At 46.1% G+C, this 19,760-nt stretch overlaps 1 protein-coding gene across 1 annotated transcript in view; it reads right to left on the bottom strand.

Moving 5' to 3' along the window:
- Positions 1–2,908: 2,908 nt before the first annotated feature.
- Positions 2,909–19,760, bottom strand: part of ppp1r9a (protein phosphatase 1, regulatory subunit 9A) — a 36,964-nt gene continuing 20,112 nt past the window's right edge. Inside the window, exons 9-19 of the mRNA XM_018731836.2 lie at positions 18,949–19,178; positions 18,018–18,114; positions 16,602–16,752; positions 13,755–13,912; positions 13,060–13,177; positions 11,862–11,934; positions 10,004–10,052; positions 8,018–8,128; positions 7,120–7,143; positions 5,735–5,917; positions 2,909–4,963 (exon numbers count right to left, since the gene is read on the bottom strand). Of these exons, the coding sequence (XP_018587352.2) occupies positions 4,754–4,963; positions 5,735–5,917; positions 7,120–7,143; positions 8,018–8,128; positions 10,004–10,052; positions 11,862–11,934; positions 13,060–13,177; positions 13,755–13,912; positions 16,602–16,752; positions 18,018–18,114; positions 18,949–19,178 (1,404 nt within the window). The 3' untranslated portion in view covers positions 2,909–4,753. The remainder of the gene's footprint in view (positions 4,964–5,734; positions 5,918–7,119; positions 7,144–8,017; positions 8,129–10,003; positions 10,053–11,861; positions 11,935–13,059; positions 13,178–13,754; positions 13,913–16,601; positions 16,753–18,017; positions 18,115–18,948; positions 19,179–19,760) is intronic.

Raw genomic sequence — 19,760 nt, 5'->3', positions numbered from 1 at the left:
TGCAGTAAAAATTGCTCAGCTCTATGAATGCATAAATAACTGTAGTTAACGATGGTAAACAATTGTAGCGTCGTTCTGGAGAAAAGCATCACGTAAAACGAAAATGTGTAAGGACTCGGTCTTTCGCAGACTACGGGTGAACAGATTGAAAGACTGAGACACGCCTTTCATAGTTTGTGCCGTTTCGTTACAGACGCTTTGTTATGTCGGCCAGCACAGAGCAGGAGCACAACAGGAAACACATAAATAATATGGCAAAGTTTATAGGCAGCAGATTTACAGTGCAAAGGAAATACAGCCCTTAGGAACTGTCACTTAGAGCGTACATCAAGATCCACGTGGTTGCCATTCTACCAGGCCTTGTGCATGTGAGAAGCGGAAATCGCAGGCCGATACCGGATTCTCTTGAAAAGATGGTACATTTGGAAAAGCTGGAGGAAGAAGAATAAGAGGACAACCAGCAACCACATGGGTGGCCTCGATTAACGCAAGGAGGAACACACTCCTTTCAGCTGCAATGACACAGGACAGGTCATTTATGTGGTCATAGCAGCCGTTGCTCTGTTGGCATATTCCTGCGTAGGTGTGTGTGTGTGTGTGTGTGTGTGTGTGTGTGTGTGTGTGTGTGGGTGCAACACTATGAATGCCCTTGTTTTCGCAGTCAAGTCACTTGATAGGCAAGTGTGGAGCTCTGCCTATCAAGTGACTTGACTGCACTACACCTCAACCAGACTGCTACGCTGTTCCAGTTCTGCTCGCTTGGTGGTCCCGCGCACGAAAGGTAAAGTACGGAGGTTCTCGGTTCTGGCTCCGTTGTGGGGGAATGACCTCCCCCTCTCACTCAGAACTGCTGAATCCCTGTCCACATTTATAAAGGGTCTTAAAACTCACCTCTTCTGCACTCACTTCACCCATCATCTCTTAAGCTCATATAAGGTGTAAATGTTCATCCCCTATAACTTTAAGATGATGCCCGGATAGACCTTCACAAAGCCACTCCTGTAATGTAACATAAATGTTTATATATATTTTTTTTTAAAAATTAATAGGAAGGTGATCGGAATCATAGATATTCTAATAAAGTTTTAAGCAGCTTCTCATGTGATGAACATTGGTTCATATGGTGAAAGAAACTAACTGTTTTTAAGAATCACACATCTGCATTTATGTCTCTTTCTCCTAATGTAATGCACACATTGTATTTTCTATGAGATGTACTGCTAAATGAATAAATGTAAATGTAAGTGCAAACTGGGTTTGAGGAGCAACATGTCTGTTTTTATTTATTTATTTATTTTTTTCTCCTCATCCCAGAATTTTACCTGTGCTTCAGCTGGGACCTTCGACCAGACAAGCTCTCTTGGACTCACTCGCAGTCTGCTGACGTCACGCAAGGAGCCGTGTTTGTTAAAGGTGGGATGTCGCAGCGCTGCGGCCGACCCGCTGGGTTTACTGTACTTTCCCTTACAGCTGATACCCTGATATATACAGTACATTGGCTCACAGTTCCTCTCTCGCTGTTATCGAGATCGTGAGCCAAAACTGATCCTTGAGTGAATGTTCGTTCCCATTGAATTCTAGCCTTTTCAGCCCTGCTGTTGAACTGCCAGGATCAAGATTTCCCAGAAGATTCACTGAAGATTCATCTAAGAGTTCATCTGCTACGGACAGCTGGTAGCGCAGTGATTACAGCTGCTGCCTTTTGACCCAAAGGTCATAGGTTCAAATCTCATCTCTGGCTGTAGTACTCTTGAGCAAAGTACTTACCCTGAATTACTCCAGTAAAATTACCCAGATGTATAGGTGGGTAAGTAATTATAGCTTAAAATCATAAGTCACATTGGAGAAAAGCATCAGCTGAATGAATAAATGTAAGTTCAACAGGCACAACTAACCCCCCTGCATTCAACCTTTTTTCTTCCCTGACAAAAACCACCCGGGATAAAAGACACAAACGACGTGCACTTTTGGAATGAACTTTCACTGTATTTCTCCGACTTATTACTCACTGGTATGAGGTGTATTTACAAAGCAACAGAACACGTGGAATCACTGGCCTTTTCAGAGGCTGCGTCCTTCTGCTTTTAAAAAACAGAAAAGGGAGGGGAGCTCACACAGACATGGCACCTAGGTGTCCTTCATGCGGGTAGAACATAAGAAAATGTACAAATAAAAGCCGGAACTTTCACATGCTATTTGCAAAGGTTGTACCTACATCAGACTTCTACTGTATAACTGAGGATACAGCATAATGATCCGATAAGAATAGTGCTTTTAAATACAATTCCTCCATAGTTTAGCTGCCCTTTCCTTTCTTATATTATGTAAAATGATAACAGGCAAAAAATAATAATAATAAGAATAATAATAATAATAATAATAATAATAATAATAATAATAATAAGATACTGGATACAAGACATATACAGAATGCTGGACAGTAATGTACATCTGTGTTATATCACCTGGTCAGTAGCTGTGATTATCGCTGCTCTCACATTCACATTAACAGACTTTTTAGCCCTCAAATTGTTTCCTATACAGTATATTGTGAATTCTATAATATAAAACAAGGCTTTCGAAAGTTATATTGCTTTCTGCATTTACAAAAACATCAAGCACTGACTCATAGCAGACTGGATGAATTTTGGAATATCTACAGAGCTCTTTCTTTCCATTCTCGAGGCCTTTGCGTGAGAAAGCCGAATGTGCCGAAACGGTTTTACAACGTTGCATAAGCATTTTGAAAAGCCTGACTATAATATGAAGAACTGTTCTTTGTTCTTACTAACTCTTTAGATTTCACCGGGCCTTAACGTTGCAGAGGTTGGTCATTTCAAATGATGAACTGTTAAACATATTAAATTTTATTAAAATAAATTAAAAATCAAAACCATTTAAATTTTCTAAATGATTTTGATATTTGGTTAACAGAAAAAAAAAAAAATCGAAGGTCAAAAAATGCGGAAAAAAATTCATATGCAGCAGTCGTTAAGGGTCTGTTAGAGAATCGCTTTTAAGGTAAAATCAGAACAATGTTATTAGTACTTGCTCTGCAGTTTTATATGTCACTGGGGTTGCTATTAAATTCACATTTCGCCCACACTGAAAGGGCCGGCTACTGGTGGGTGTTTCCTGCTGTCTGGCAGCTGATATATGAACACTGTAATGTGGTTTCTGCACCTTTGGCACAACCTACTGTCCAAAACCTTGGGACAAAATTACAGAAAAAATTACAAAAAAGAAAAACCCTGAGCCTTCCAGTAAAACACGCAATTCAACGAAAGGAAAAATGAAGAAGAAATACGGGTGGGGACTCTGGAAGTTCTCAGAACGTGCACAAACACAAACATGCATTCATGGAAATTTGAAGCGTCTTAAAAGACAGGTAAAAAAAAAAAAAAAAAAAACTTCATCCTGCCGACCGCTGGGGAGGAAATAAAAGTACGTAGATGTGGACTCATCGTGACTCATGCCAAAGAGCACCGAAGCAGCGGCACGTCTACAGACGTCCTCCACGTGAGCGAGGAACGCCTCCAAAACGAACGCCTGCGAAGCGTGTGCACGACGTGCGAGACAAAGAACGGAGAGAGCAGCGTCACCGAGCATTTTACATAACTGTGCATCGTTTCCCGAAGAGCACAGATCTTGAGGACCAGATGAGGACGTGAGTGGATCGAATAACGGCTGAATGCCCGGCGTCGGTACGCACTACGCTCCGGTGCACGTCTCTGCTCATTCGCACGACCTCTACCTGCATCTCACGCGATTATGCTCGTGACCTTCCGAGATGTATCGCGTTATCAAATTCCCGCTCTCGTCTAGTTCGCTCGTTTGTCAAGTTTTTTTTTCTCTCACCGAGAACGCCAAGCCGGCCACGTAGCTAACAAAAGGGATGCGTTTCCTTAGAATGAAACCGGAACCGTTCGGGACAAGCTCTCGCTCCGACGGAGCGCCGCACTTGCGCTGTTCCGGCTCGTTCCCGGTCGGACATTCCCGTTCCATCATCGTCATACGGCTCGGACGCTCCGCCGCCTACGCTCCGGCCCCATCCGTACTGCCAGTTCCCACAGCGCTTGAAACTGCTCGTCCCTCCTGCAGGCGTCATCCTGCAGGCCTCGTCCAGGCTGCACGCTGCCTGTTGGACCCAAGGATGTAAAACGATGAAAGTGGCAGTGGGAGCGTGCAGGAAACCAAGTGCACAGGATCTTCAGCTGCGTGAACAAGGCCTCCATTCTGTACTAGATAAAAAGCAGCAGCCTAATAAATTATATTAGTGTGCTAAACATATTTTAGACTGTAATCCAGCACATGGTCTGGTGGATTTCACCAAAAGCGTGAGGTGACGAAGTTAAATCAGTGTGTCTGCACAGAATATACATGTTATTCATAGTAAAAATGGCACATGAGACTCATTCACAGCTTGTGAGAAAAATGTCACTACAGAAGTACAGATTTTCAACACCTTCCACTTGTAGTTTCCTTCAAGTGACAGCTCCTCGGTCACTAACCCCCCCACCCCGCAAAATAAATGACGTGACTGAACGATGCGGAAACTCCATAAAACTGAAGGACGAGTGCAACAAGGAAAAGGTCTCAATCTCCAGTCCGAGGTCATGGGTTCGGCTTGTTCCCGGCTCCAGTGGCAGCTTCTGGGCCTTTCAGCGCAATGCGCTGGATCCTCTGCTCGAAGACCTTCGAAGGACACCACTCAAGGAACGCTCAACTCTATCAACGGGCATGTTCTCATAGGCTACTTGGTGGCCCCCTCCACTGGCACCCCGGGGGGCTTGTCCGCTTTCCTTGCCTGCTTCTTCATCTGCTCTAGCTCTTTCTTGTGCAGCTTCTCACGGTGCTTCTCCAGCTTCTCCCTGCTCTTCTGAGCCTTCTCCACAAGGGCCTTCAAGTCCTTCACCTTCTTCTTGATCAGGGCACGGTCTTGAGAAGACACCACACCCAAGCCCTAACAACAGAAGTTGGGGGAATCTGTAATTTCTTCCATTTGCCTTTATTTTGCAAAAGAAAGCACTTATTTAAACATAACATGCATTATGTAAATACAACTGTCATTATCATCATAGAAATAAATGGCACAGCAGTTCACTTCAAAACATAGACTTATGACCTGAAGGTACCTGATGTGAATCCCTTTTCTGAAGTAGCTTTGCTTAAGGCTCTACCCTAAATTGATAGAGTAAAAACACTGAGCTGTATAAATGGGCAAAATACTTTAAGAAACTAAGTAAAACATTCACAATTATTATTTAATATATTTATATTAATCCCGGGGGTGCGGTGGCGCAGCGGGTTGGACCACAGTCCTGCTCTCCGGTGGGTCTGGGGTTCGAGTCCTGCTTGGGGTGCCTTGCGATGGACTAGCGTCCCGTCCTGGGTGTGTCCCCTCCCCTTATGCCCTGTGTTGCCGGGTAGGCTCCGGTTCCCCGCGACCCCGTATGGGACAAGCAGTTCTGAAAATGTGTGTGTGTATATATTAATCCCTCATTTGTGCTGTGGAAAGAAACCTATTATACCACCAGGCTGATCCACAATGAGAGGAAGACACAGCTGAAGGGAGAGCATCCGAGAGGCTGCTTAATTCCACAATTATTATTATCATAACAATCATCATCATCATCATACTTTATTGATCCCCGTGGGGAAATTCACTCAGGCACTCAATTTCCTCAAGCAAGCTAAACAAGAGGCCGCCTCCCAGGGAAGGATCTCCTCATACCTTGAGAGCACTGCCATCCAGCTGGAGAAGGTGTTCCCCGTCAATGTTTCTGGCAGTGAATTCTCGAATATATTGCTCCAGGTTGAGGCCCATGAGCCACCGGGACACCTGCTGGCAGTTCCACTCCAGTACGCTGCAGTTCTGCCACTGGTGGTGTCTGGGAGTCTGGCCTTCATCCGGAATCTAGGGGGCGAATCCGGCCACAGGAGAGCAAAGAGTCCGCTCAGCATAACCGACTTGTTGCGCTCAGGAACACGTGCACAGCATGCGCACGCACATAGAACAACATACTGCACCCTGTGACACAACTTCAGTTTTAAGTCAGGTCACTAAGTGCAGGGACTGGGGAAAATACTGGAAACGCTACTTGAGAAATAACTTGGACTTGGTAGTAACTAAGCCACAATTGTAAAGGCAGCTACGCGGAAGGGTGTCAGCTGTAAACATTTTCTGACTATTATCACTCTGATCGTTGAGGTTCTCCAGGAAGATGAGACGATCAACAGAAAGAACAGAGTGCCAGGCAGCTCGTTGCCAAAATGCATTTGCGCCGATTGCGAAAACCAGAAAACTATGTCAAATAGAAAAGAAAACTGTTGGAAAATGGCACAGCAGAGGAAGTAAAAAAAAATGGCTTTAGAACAGAACAGCAGCTGAGGTGAAGCTCATAGGCGGACAGGAAGATCCAGTGTCTTACTGTGTAAAGTTGCAGACTTGCATCAAGGGCCAAGCAGAGTCAAGAAGGTTTGTGCTGATGGCTAAGGGTGGCCCTTAATTAGATGCTGTTCACAGATGTCATGAACTGTGTTTCCAATATTTTGACCACCCTCTGTTCATGCCAATCAAACACTAACTTAAATATAGTATTGTGCAAAAGTTTTAGGCACTTGGGGAAAAAGCTGTAAAGTGAGAATGATTTAAAAAATACTGCTCTTACTTAATAAACTTCCTACAAAGCTTAGTAAGCATCCATCACCAACTGCTTGGCGTGGTGGGTTTGACCGGGTCCTGATCTCTGGTGGGTCTGGAGATCGAGTGCTGCTTGGGGTGCCTTGCGATGGACTGGCGACCCATCCTGGGTGTGTCCCCTCGCCCTCCAGCCTTACGCCCTGCGTTGCCGGGTTAGGCTCCGGCTCGCCGAGACCCCGCTTAGAATAAGCGGTTTCAGACGGTGTGTATTTGTACTTTCTTGCTTTAACAACATGCAAAACCCTTATTGTAACACTGTAACTTTTTGCAAAAGGAACGCTTGTAAATGTAAAATATGCTCTTTCCCATTGACACTAATGCAGAAGACATTAAATAAGCATCTAAAACAAATGTTTTTGTGAAGCATCTAAGTGCCTAAGACTTTTTTAAAGTTCATGCTCTTAGCAATGTCTCACCTCGTCTTCTTTCCTATCCAGGCTCTAACAAGTGCAGTGAAGGACAATGAAAAACATGAATAGAATATTAAACAGTGGAAAAATTACATATCTGGCGCCATCTACAGGAAAAAGACTGGAATGTACATTTGCTCAGACAGCAAGACAAGACAAGAGTGAGAATTGTAACATAAATCTCATTCTGTTTCCCACTTTAGGACAGTCTGTTCTTTGTAGCGGCGGGTCTGGGGTTCGAGTCCTGCTTTTGGTGCCTTGCGACAGACTGGCGTCCCGTCCTGGGTGTGTCCCCTCCCCCTCCGGCCTTACGCCCTGTGTTGCCGGGTTAGGCTCCGGTTCGCTGCGACCCCGCTCGGGACAAGCGGTTTCAGTCAGTGTGTGTGTGTGTTCTTTGTAGCTGTCACTTAACACAGAATCTGATTAACATAAAAATAATACATTTTAAGGGGGTGCGGTGGCGCAGTGGGTTGAACCACAGTCCTGCTCTCCGGTGGGTCTGGGGTTCGAGTCCCGCTTGGGGTGCTTTGCGACGGCCTGGCGTCCTGTTGTGGGTGTGTCCCCTCCGGCCTTACGCCGTGTGTGTGTGTGTGTGTGTGTGTGTGTGTGTGTGTGTGTGTGTGTGTGTGTGTGTGTGTGTGTGTAAAATACATTTTAAGCTCTGTTACGAAGCTGTGTGTGGTGGTGCGACGGGTGTGATCGGTGCTCGCTGTGTTGTGGGTCTGAGGTTCGAGCCCTGCTTGGGGTGTCTTGCGGCACACTGGTGTCCCATCGGGGGCGTGTCCCCTCCCCCTTCGGCCTTACGCCCTGTGTTGCCAGGTTAGGCTCCAGCTCGCCGCGACCCCGCTTGGGACAAGAGGTTGTGGGTGATGGTCGGTTTGAAGCCATGTAAAGGAAATCTCACCTCATCAGATGACAGCACCAGGGTGTGCGAGCGGCCTGGCATCTTGTGTTCACCTGGCATGCAGCTGAAATCTGCCGCACTTGCGCGGAAATCCTCGTTCAAAGCCTGGGTCTGTTATAGCAAAGAGGTCACCTTCAATAACTTTATAAAACCTGTAATCTGACGGATAGTTGCATGCACGGAATCATTATAAAAGACGGTTTTCCGGACTCTGTAAATCCAGTAAAAAAAGATTACGTACGTTCGGATTCAGTGGAAAAAAAAAAAGGGGGGGGGGGCCCTGCGCGCACCTACTATCCTGCAAAAGAAAGTTTTAGCTCAATGAAAATGTTCAAGTGACGCTGAGCTGTGGAATCTGACCAGCGGTTTTCTTCACATTTCATGATGTGATGCGTTACGTAACGCTTCGCACCGTGTGAGATTTCTCCCGCAGGCAGCGACGGCTGCAGTGCGACCACCGCTCGAGAGACTGACGCAAAGCTGAGTCATACCGATGAAGCGGAGCAGGAGGGGTTCGGGGGGCCGTTTGCAGAAGGAAGCGAAACCCTTCCGCCTCCCCGCCCCCGAGCTCACTTGCAGCCAGTCCGTGACCTCCGCGTGTTTGCGGCGCCCCGACAGCGGCGCGCATGCCTGCGTCCGCACTGTCTCGCCAAGCTCCGAACTGACAAATCAGGCAAAGCGGAAAGGAGGGCTTGACGTTCTAGCGACAGCCGCCTCCGCTCTCAAACCCCGGAGGATCACACCAGAGACAGGTCGCTCACCTTGGACGTGACGCACCGGGGCTGCCCTGTCCCACCGGTGCAGCTCAATTTGACACGGTGGGGGTGCAGGCATGGGATGCGGGTCTTTGTCGTTGAGTCGGGTTTTAAACAGCACTTCTCCCTCAAGCTCCAACCCTGAACGTTCCCCGCTGCTCAGTTTATGTGTTCAGTTTATACACAGCACTAATTTTCCAGCCCCAAGTTAAGACAAAGGGCTCCATGTGACTGTGTTCGGATGACAAGACCTTCAGCCCAAGGACTAGACACCCTAAGGCATGAACACAATATCCTGAGCAGACTCCTCAATAACACACTCTTCTATACAAGTGTGCAAAAACTATCACCCCACCAGCCGACAGACTGCGGTATTGCAAGTGTTCCAAACCCATGCTGGATGGTGGCACAGCAGCTGCTCAGGTATCGGTGGAGCCAAGAACTATTAGCAACAGCGCTCCGTGGAGTTATGCGTACGCTTCATTTTCTCTTTCTTTTGCAGGAAAGTACTGGCATGAATTTCCCAGACAAGCAATATATTTTTTTTACAGTAATATTGGTGCAACAAATACTATTGCAAAGTATTATAGATTGGTGATAATACAAAATTCATCAATAATATTTAAACTGATTTAGAATATTTATGACTTATCTAATACATAGAGCTGCAGACTATGTTCATTTAGTTGTGTTCATGCAGTGACTCAATCATGAGCTCTCATCACGTGCAAAGGTTGATCGTTTTGCATCAGATGATGGATATATTTGATATTATAAATCACGAGGATGGAAAAAATACCGTGTCATACGAGTACGAGAAGAACTGCGGCCACGAAGGATACTTCTGTTCAGCGGAAATGTATCAAACAGTAAAGGAAGGGAGTTACTGTTGTTGTTCTTGCTCATTTGGAAGACTAAGAGCATTGCCAGCGATGCAAAATTAATACATTTTGCAGATTTCCAGTAATTTTCTACGCAGACACTATCGATTATCATTTTTTTTCTTCTTCTATTTTTATCTTCTGTATTAGTTATTCCAGTTTAATCCTCTTGGACTTATTTGTATCTGCCATAGCAGGAGTTGCTCTTACCGACTGTTCTTACTTTTTGAGCAAATTTGATGCTTCAGGTTATCACAGCTTAAAGACTTTCATTTTTATAAGATTACATTTTAAACATATGCCCTCTGCTGACCCTCTGGATGTTTTTTCTCCGAATTCCCCTCATCTACCTTGTCCCTCCGTCTCTCCGGGCTGTTCTCTGCGGACGGCTCTGTGGGGCTGGAAAGAGGAGAAGTGAAACAGGCATTAGACAGGTGGAGAGGGAGGGAAGAGCAGGGCAGGCTTGAAGTGATCTAGCAAAGGTGAGCCCTTCAATCGCCGATCCTTCGACATCCTGCCCAGTCGGTGCATTTACATTTACGCATATTCGTCTAGCAGACGATTTTCTCCAAAGCGACGCGCATCTCAGAGAACAACAGAAAAACAGCATTACGCCAACAGAGGGAGAGATTTGGACGCAGACGCGTGACGCCGGAGTTCTGAGTGAGAGCGGGAGGTCATTTCACTACTTGGGAGCCGGAACGGAGAGCCTCCGCGCTTCCCATTTTGGACGTCGTGTGTGTGGGACCACCAAGAGGGCAGAGGTGGAGAAGCGTAGCAGTCTGGCGGGGGTGTAGTGAGAGGGAGCGTTCATAAGAAGAGCATCTGTTAAAAAATGCCACCATTCATGTCTGTAGATCGGCTGTAGCGCTGAGCCCCTCCAATCTGCTGCCAAGATGAGGAACGGGGCGGTACAGCGATTAACGGAGGTTGTTCCCTTTCCTGGGGCAGGACACAGCTGTGGCAAGGACAACTTGGCAACGCCAGTGCCAGGAGAGGACTTAGTGGTCGGTGCGCTGAGGCCACAGCTGCTGTCCTGCCCCCTGCGCTCAAACAACTCACTGCCGATGGGCTGAGAGCAGAAATAGGGGGCTGTGTCTTTCACAAAGATATGGAGTATCTCTTTCAGGAGCGTAACAATATCTAACGAGGGATGAGTCATAATTATTATTATTTCTTTATTTGGCTGAGCTCTTATCCAAAGTGACTTGCGGTGTTTGCTTTGTAAAATAAACTACATACAACCACCGTATTTACCCATTTACACAGATGGGCAATTTTGCCGTATCAATTCAGGCTGATATGACACAGCACAAAGAGCTCACGTGCACACGCTACCCCAAAAAGGAATATTCAGCCTCTACCCGTTCACCTAGCGCACACTGGGAGTTTATGTAATGCGCACAGGTCAAATATGCGCACAACATGTGAGTTCCACCCACATAAAAACACAGAGCCTGGAACGGATTCCATGATAAATACACACACACACACTTTCTGAACCGCTTGTCCCATACGGGATCGCGGGGAACTGGAGCCTAACCCGGCAACACAGGGCGTAAGGCCGGAGGGGGAGGGGACACACCCAGGACGGGACGCCAGTCCGCCGCAAGGCACCCCAAGCGGGACTCGAACCCCAGACCCACCGGAGAGCAGGACTCGGTCCAACCCACTGCGCCACCGCACCCCCTATATATAAATACAATATCAATATAGCAAAATCTTTCAATAATTATTAACCTGTTTTATGTGACTTGTTTGTCCAAGCAAACTTCCAATGTAACATAATCAACCTCAAAATATTTACCCTTTTGTACAGCAGGGTATTCTTGCTGTACCTTGATCAAGGGTAGTACAGAAGGAGGGCGATTGAAACCCAGGACCTTCAGAGTGTAAAGCAGAGGCAATACTACTTGCTACTTGCAACTTGCGACTTCTTTTCTTCTACAGCTGGCCTGACTATCTCAGCTGACCTGGGTCTTATCTACACACCTCTTCGGGAGGGCGTGTGTGCAAATGAGCACTATCACTCCTATCTGTCCTTCGTTTCTTCCGTCCTCCAACACTAAGGTCAAGGTGATGGAGCAAGTGAAAATTGGACGAGAGCAGCGTGAAGAAGCAGAGCAATATGAGGACAGCTCCCGAATCTTGTGATGAGTAAACCAGTGAATTATCTTCTGTTAATACTGTCATCACCTTCCATCTTACCTTGGATCAGGGTGTCGGCTGGATTTCTTCTCCTGGTCAGATGAAACACTGGAACAGTGCAGCGAATGGCAGCCTGTAGAGAAAAACGTACATACCAGGTCAACATCTGCTCCCACCCTGACTGCCATTCTTAGCTTGCAGATTTTTCTAGAAGACCCTTCCAGTGAGTAGACCCATTTAAGATGATTATGGCCCTTTCCTGGTAGTTCTTTCCTGTCTTGGACTGCAGAGAACAGAACAGCAGGTCTCAGCGCGGTGAAGGACATAGACTCATAACATCAAAAGGCCATCGGATCAAGTCCGGCGAGACTCTGCTGCAACACCCTTGAGCAAGGTACAATTCTAAAGCACTTCAGTGTTTAGGTGCATGATAAAAACAACTTTAAGGTGCTTTTGAAGAGGTCACCTGCACAGAGTTATACAATTAGCAAGGAAAGATTTGTATTAAAATGCTGTCCAGGAATAATGTGCAATTACATATCATCAGAGGGACGATGAAGCTGCAATGTGTCACAGCACAGCCGTAAAAAGTCAGAGGAGCATCAGAGAGACAGCAACGGAACGAAATGCTGAAAAACTCTGGGCAGGTGAATTACCTTGTTTCACCTGAGACTGTGCACAACTTCAAGAGGGCAGATCGATGAGACAAAAACCAGCAATTTTTTAAGTTACATCTACAACCTGAGGTGGTGTACATTTTACCCTGACAAATACCATATACTGGAAAACAGCAATCAGTCAAATGTGAAAATTCCAGACAAATATTAACAAGTGAAGAACGGGGTACCACAGAGTTGCAGAAAGTGCAAAAATATGTGATGTCCCTCGAAGTGCAGATAACTTGGAAAGCGTAAAAAGAGCATAGTCGTTGGTTCCGGAAAACCGGTCTAAGGTAGAACAAAAAAAGGTTCCTTCTCCTCGAAAAAGGAATATTTGTAACGTGTAAGATGTAAATCCTTAAAAATTCACTCAGAATGTGCGCTGTACTTTGTGACTTTTTACATGTCCCAGTTATTACTAATCCTTGCAGCCCTTTTTCGGAATGTGCACTACATAAAAGTAAAATGAATTTAATCTCGAAAAAAGCCCATGTAAGGTCCCGTAGGAGGTGAAATCTCTGTCTGTCAGGTTGTGTCAGAACCAGGGCGTGATCCATTATTTAAGTGAAGCGCATTAACCGGACGGGCTCGCTCATGACCTTGGTCTTGGTGGTGGACGGAGTCAGTGCCGCTGCAGGGCTTGGCGGTTGCGTCCATCACGGAGCCCAGGGGCAGCACTGTGGGGGACGCTGTGGGACTGCTAAGCCCCTCTGACTTCTGCACAAAAAGTCAGAAATCCAGTGTCAGGTGTTGCACGAGCATCTTAAGTAAAATTATCTTCGCTCTCAACCTCCCTGGGGAACATATGTGTGCTTTAACACCACTTTAGATCATATGTGTACTATAGGGCAGCAGTGCTGCAATTAGCGCATTACATAATCCATTACGCAACGAAATAACATCAGACATAGCTGGAGGTAGGTGAAAGGGGTGAAAATGTGATTCATCGCCAAGGACACACACCTCAAAATGAATGAAACGGAATACTGACGTTGTCTCTTAGAAATACGTCGATATGTTGCGTCTGATTGAACTGCAGCCTTTTTAAAGTTAAACTAGGCCTTTGCAATTGCCTGAGTGTTGCGTGTAGGAATTTTTCTTTACGTGCTCTCAGCCATATCGGCAGAACCGGCTGTCCGAGTGGAGCGTCACATGATGCGTCATAGGGCGTGACAGGGATTTGTGTGTGCGAGTGACAGCGTGAAGAAGTGTGTTTGTGCGTGTGACAGATACTGTGCTGGTGGCCCTCGCTCTGCCCTCTGCTCCAGGATCGCCGCATCGATGTGTGCCTTACCCTCCTGTCCACGCCGTCATCCCCTACCGCAGCGCTGAGCGCATCTCCCGGAGGAGCCACGGAGGACTTCTGTCTGCTGTTCCCGGTCGAGACCTGGGCTTGTGCCTTCGGAGCATCACTCTCCAGCCGTTGCGCCCCCAGCGCCGCCTCACCGAAATCTGACAGATGGGACCACCCACGATCACCAGCGGTACACTGCACTCATTGCATGGAGACCCTATGACTGGATTTGTGGCAAGGTCACCTTATATGCTCATTAATAATAAAAGCAATAAAAACTAACGATACAAACTGCATTTTAAGGCTGAATCCACAATTCCACCAAAACTTTTTACTACGTACGTTGTACACTTTTCTTTCCAATAATAGTGCCATTAACAAACAATATAAAACACTAAAGAAATTATTGCAAAACAGCAGCACGTTAAAAACATCCGGCTCACAAAGATACAGTGCAGAAACACATATTTGTTTTTGTGCCAAAGCTGATCTGGTTTATATTTATTAAGAAAGCGCTACCTGTTACGTTGCTGTGAAGGCAACCCATGAATTGCTGCACTGGCTACTCGCACACACATCATCTGAAGCCATTTGTAGGGAGCCAGAGCCAAGCCCAGCAACACAGGGCATGGGGCTGGGGGGGGAGGGGACACACTCAGGACGGGACGCCAGTCCCTCGCAAGGTGCCCCAAGCGGGACTTGAACCCCAGACCCACCGGAGAGCAGGACCTGGTCAAACCCACTGCATCACCACATCCCCCCTGCACTGAGTACTCTACTGAGTAATCTGACATTTTTCACTGAAAGAAAATGCAATATAAGAGACAACAGTTTTGGTAAAAAAAAAAAAAAAATTGCCCCCAGCAGCTGCCTGATAATGCCTAATAAGCCACCCCATTCAGTCACAGTAGATCGAATGTTTAGTGTGAAACTGCTTTTATCAAGCTATCGCATTGCTTTGAGTGGGCACGCTTCCAGGACTATTTGCGCGACAGTAATGGCCAAGCTGAAAAAAGCAAAAACTCTGGAAGAAATGGAACAAACAGATATTCTGAACATGTACCGCATGTACATTTTTTCCACATCACTGTAAATATTTACAGCACTTAGGCTGACGACATATGGTGGTAGGACAAAAAGTATCCGCAACAATGCACAAACATTTTTACAAACATCGGTGCGGATACTTTTTGACTTGACCTCAGAAGTCACAATCGTGCATCTGTAAAACAATAATATATTCTGCCTACAACTCAGGTAGACAGTCACTGAGATTTAAAATGAAGTGTCTGCAGAGTACAAGAAACAGTTGTGGGATTCATTTTTTTTAAATAATCATTACAGTCACCTCCCCAAGGAGGGAGATTGATAGCGTTGTGGTTAGTGCTGCTGTTGTCGGATCCCACGATTGCAGGTTCAAATCCCATCTCGTGCCGTCCAACTCCCGAACAAGGTTCTTACTCTGAAGTTACCCCGCTATGCAAATGAGCATGTGTTTGTGAGCTCCTCTGAAGAAAAGCATCAGCTGAAACATGTATTCCCAAACACTGTCGCCATACTTAAAAATGCTGAAACAGATCCAAAACCCAAAGGTGCCACAGAAAACAGGTTGCTCAATTGAGTGAGTTGTGTTTATTAAGCAAAGTTTTACTAGCCGAGCCAACAGAACTAATTCAGTTCGCTAAAGCAGCTACTATTTACAATAGCGGGACAGCTCCTAGCGTAGTGGTTAGCGCTACTGCCTTTGGATCCAAAGGTCACAGGTTAAATCCCCCCTCTGGCTGTAGTAGCCTTGAGCAAGGTGCTTACCCTAAAATTGCTCCAGTAAAAAATTACCCAGCTGTGTAAATGGGTAAAAAGTTGTAACCTTAGCATCGTAAGTCGCTTTGGAGAAAAGCATCGGCTAAATGAGTAAATATTTTGGTACCTTCATTACAATAATATCATGGCATATTCAAAAGAAATGTTGGGTAGGCCATGAGAACTCGCACAGCAAAGTATAAATCGCATAAGTTGCAGATGCGATTGTCCCACCGTATATTACATACATTAATAATCAGCTATATACTGACATCTAATAAAACTTCAGTAGCTGTAACATGCTGTAATATATCTCACACTCGGAGCGTACCCCCGAGAAGTGGGAGAAATATTGCGGCCGGGCCAGCATGGGAGGCTCGAGGGCCGTCTTGGTCGACGGCAGCTGGAGAGAGGGTCCCGCTCGCAAGAGCACACTCTGAGAGGTACATTAACACCACCTCTCCTCTCACGCAAAGCCTACACGATGCACAACAAGGACCGAAGCCCCCCTCACAAACGCAAATAGCGCCCTCGGCTTTCGTCCCCCTGCACATTAATACTGGAATCCGCAGGCTGTAATTTTGTGTTTACATAACTCAACGCGGTGGCGTATTTAAAACTCCTTCTAGACGGTCTCGATCGATGCGGGCCCTATTTATGCAGCCCAAATTACACACCGACAGCCCTGAAGAGGATCGTTTAACAGAGACCAGATATTTCACGTTCTCTCATTCTGAATTATCTACCGCTTGGATAAAAATGGCTCCAGAATCATTTTTCATTTAACGGAACAGCACACCGCCTTGGCGAAGAGGTCTGTTTGTGTTTATCTTCCGCACTGTCGTCGTTCTCATTTCGCCGAGGTCCTGTCATAAGGGGAAAGGTGCGGTTGGGGTTAATATTGGCTTGTACAGGTGGCTAAATTCAGATATTCGGCATCTGTTGCTGTTAATGAGGGCTTCTGCTCACACGAAAAATGCAACGAAATGTTAGTCACACTGAAAGAGGCTGCGAATCGGAGAGAGGAGAAGCTCCCCCGAGACTCACCTCGGCAGGACTCGGCTGTCACGGGTCTCCGTGTCCAGTCGGGGCCCCTTCCCGGCGCTGGCCTGCTCACCACGCAGTTATTGTTGTTGTTGTTCACCTGGATACCATTCTGCTTTATCAGCACCATTAGCTCTGCCTCCAGGTCTGAGATCTGGGAGAGCCATTTGGCTTCGGGTCAGAATTCAGTCGGAGAAAGCGCACGGCTCACAAATGTCCAAATGAAGTTGGTAATGCAATATAAATAAAATGTAAATACTGCCCAAAAATAATCCAGCGGGTGCAAATACAGATATCCCCGGACACAGCGAATGTCTGAGTTGGACTATAATCCCATTGCTGGGATGCAGAAGCACAGTGCTGTGCTCACGCAGAAGAAATGTTCAAACTAACTTATATATGGACTAAGCAATTCATCTTACCGTAGTAAACACAGAATGACACTTTAATTAGCAGTTCTGGCTTTTATGTTAAATAGGCCTACCACTGAGTCATCCTGAAAGTAAAAACATCAGCTCCCCAGACCCCCTGTTAAACCTCTAAATCACACCGTCCAGAGCATAAAGGAAGGCCAGGCTGCTTGTGCCAAGTCATCTTTCGGAATTTCACTTCTACACTACGATAGCTCTGTTGGTGAAAGAGTGTTAAGCTATTACTATTATTTTAATGATGCCGTTGGAGCGCAACGGGTGTCTCACGGTGCCTGAGCCACTCGGTTGGCCGTGAGTTCGAATCTGGCTCAGGGTGCAGAAGAAGGTCAAAGGAAAATTAGTTCTGTATCCTCCCTTACCATTAAACCACATAATGGTCACCGTGAATCAGATTCAACTTGACGGCACTTATCATACCCTACCCTAGTTTACCCAAAGCGACCCAATGCAAAATGCACTCCACTAAGCTACTTAACAAGTATCCACCAATCTGGACAACACTAAGGGTGCTTTATATTCACCAGTTCACCTGAAACACACATCTTTGCACTATGCAAAGAAACCAGAGTACCCAGAAGAAACCCACTGGGAAAACATGCAAACTCCACACAGACTCAGCTGGACTGAAACCCATGTCCAAGCCGCATAGTCTGGGAGCTGTGAAGCAGCAGCGTTGCACCCCTGCACTGCCCACAATGTAATCACTGTATTACACATAGCAGTATTGTATGTAGTAGGTGATGTAAATCAGTCAGGGCATTTTTTTTTTTCCCTTTGGGAGGAACAAACATACAGTACACCCTTTGAGAAGCATTAAGGATACTTGTCACGAGCTACTGATGTCAACAAAATTGACGTCTGAGCCTCTGCTATTATTCATTTCAGATCAGTGGATGGGTTACAGCAAAGTCTATGTTATCTGCACTAACTTACACCGGTGCAACAATTGAAAGTGCTGCAGGAGGAAAGGATGGGATGGTGTAATTACCCTCTGCTGCAGTAGCTGGATCTCAGTTAAATGAGCCTTCTCCGCATCTTCCAGCCTCTTCCTCTCAGCCTCTTCTCTCTGGACAAACTCAAGCTCCCTGCCCGGGGGTGGTGGGGGGGGGAGGTTGGAAATTATTGGTGGGAAAATTAAACCGAGCTTGCTTTTCTGCGATGGTAACAGCCTGAAATGACGAGCTGAGATGGGCTTTTCGGACCAGGCGGATGTAAGGGGCATCTGGGCTTCTGGCACAGTTAAAAGAAAATAAAGCAAGGCCACAGAGGACGTTGACCTTGCTCCGTGAGCTCGTTTCGCTCACAAAATTGAGTCCCATTCGCAGCGCTTTGGCATCACCATTAAAACAGGGTAGCTCCTCCGTGGCAATGTCGCCCAAGGGGAATGGCAATTACAGCCAGTCACGTTAGCGAGAGGTAAACTCGTTCTGAAAGGATGCGGCACTGTGATGGAGTCTTCCTTCACCATGTTACAGACCACAAGCCTAGCTCTAACAGGGGGCTTTTGTGCTGAATACTAATGCTCCCAGCAAAAGGCCTTTATCTTACACAAAGGCCTCTTATCTGAGGTGTTAGCTGTCATTTCAAAATGCATTGTTTTTCTGGGGTATTACTGACTTGAAGGAAACATAAAGGGCTAAACATAAGATAAAGGGCTTTTTTTCTGTGTCACTAACATGATTCACAGTGTAACTGAAATGCTTATTCTGAGTAACAAGGGGTAAATTATTTCATTTCACCAACTGTAATTTCAACAATTACTTTTTTTGAAGTCATTATTTTGAATGTGCCACTTAGCACAATGCATCATAACAGCTAGATTTCAACTGATAACTGAACAATTGAACCTAGCTGAACATAGCTGAACAAGAGATCACTGGAGCACGAGAATGCACCTGATCCCCGAGAGCTAAACTTACTTCTGTTGGAAGTCCTTGATCAGTTTCTTCGCTTTGTTGTATTTCTTCTCCAGGGTTTGGTACTGGCTCTGGGTTTCCTTGAGGTGTTCGTTGACCGTGTGGCACAGGGTCTGTGCCTCGATCCAGTAGCTCTCCAGCTTCAGCATCCTCTCCTTGTTGTCCTCAATGCTCTGCCTCAGCTGACTTCGCTCTTTGTCCCAGCGCTGCTTCTCCTTTTCTACAGCCTGCAGCTGGAGCACATGTCCCAGGTGCAAGTCACAAAGGTTGACCACAGGGTCACCAACACTGGCAGCACCAGACATCCCGACGTGCTCAGGATGTTGCCCATACAGACGTACTCAACAGCAATTCAGTGATGAAAGAGCACTGGCACAGAAGAAAAATGTTTCTGAGAAACCCTTGGGACTAGTGCCAGGAAAACAGATATCAAGTGAGTAAAGCTAATCTAAAAAGCAGCTATAAAACTGCCCAAGCTTAACATTCACAGTTAAAATACATTTAGCTGATGATTTTCTCCAGAGTGTCTTGCAATGCTTGGCTATGTACAACTGGCCTATTTACAGAGCTGAGGATGCTTCACAAAGCAACTTTTGGGGTAAGTAGTTTGCTCAAGGATACTACAGTTGGAGGCATGATTTGAACCTGTAACCTCTGGATCCAAAGGAAACAGTTCTAACCACGACACTACAACCCATCCCGCCACCCACACACCCATCTGTAGATCCATCCATCAGTAAGTGTTTATCCTAAACATGGTCATGGTGTTCCAGATGCAATCCCAGAAGCACGGGACATGAGAAACAGTAAACCCT

The sequence above is a fragment of the Scleropages formosus genome, chromosome 23 (genome assembly GCF_900964775.1).
Source record: "Scleropages formosus chromosome 23, fSclFor1.1, whole genome shotgun sequence".
In the NCBI taxonomy this organism is placed as follows: domain Eukaryota; kingdom Metazoa; phylum Chordata; class Actinopteri; order Osteoglossiformes; family Osteoglossidae; genus Scleropages; species Scleropages formosus.
Note: the sequence above shows the minus strand (reverse complement) of the source record. Positions and strands in the feature narration are given on the sequence as shown.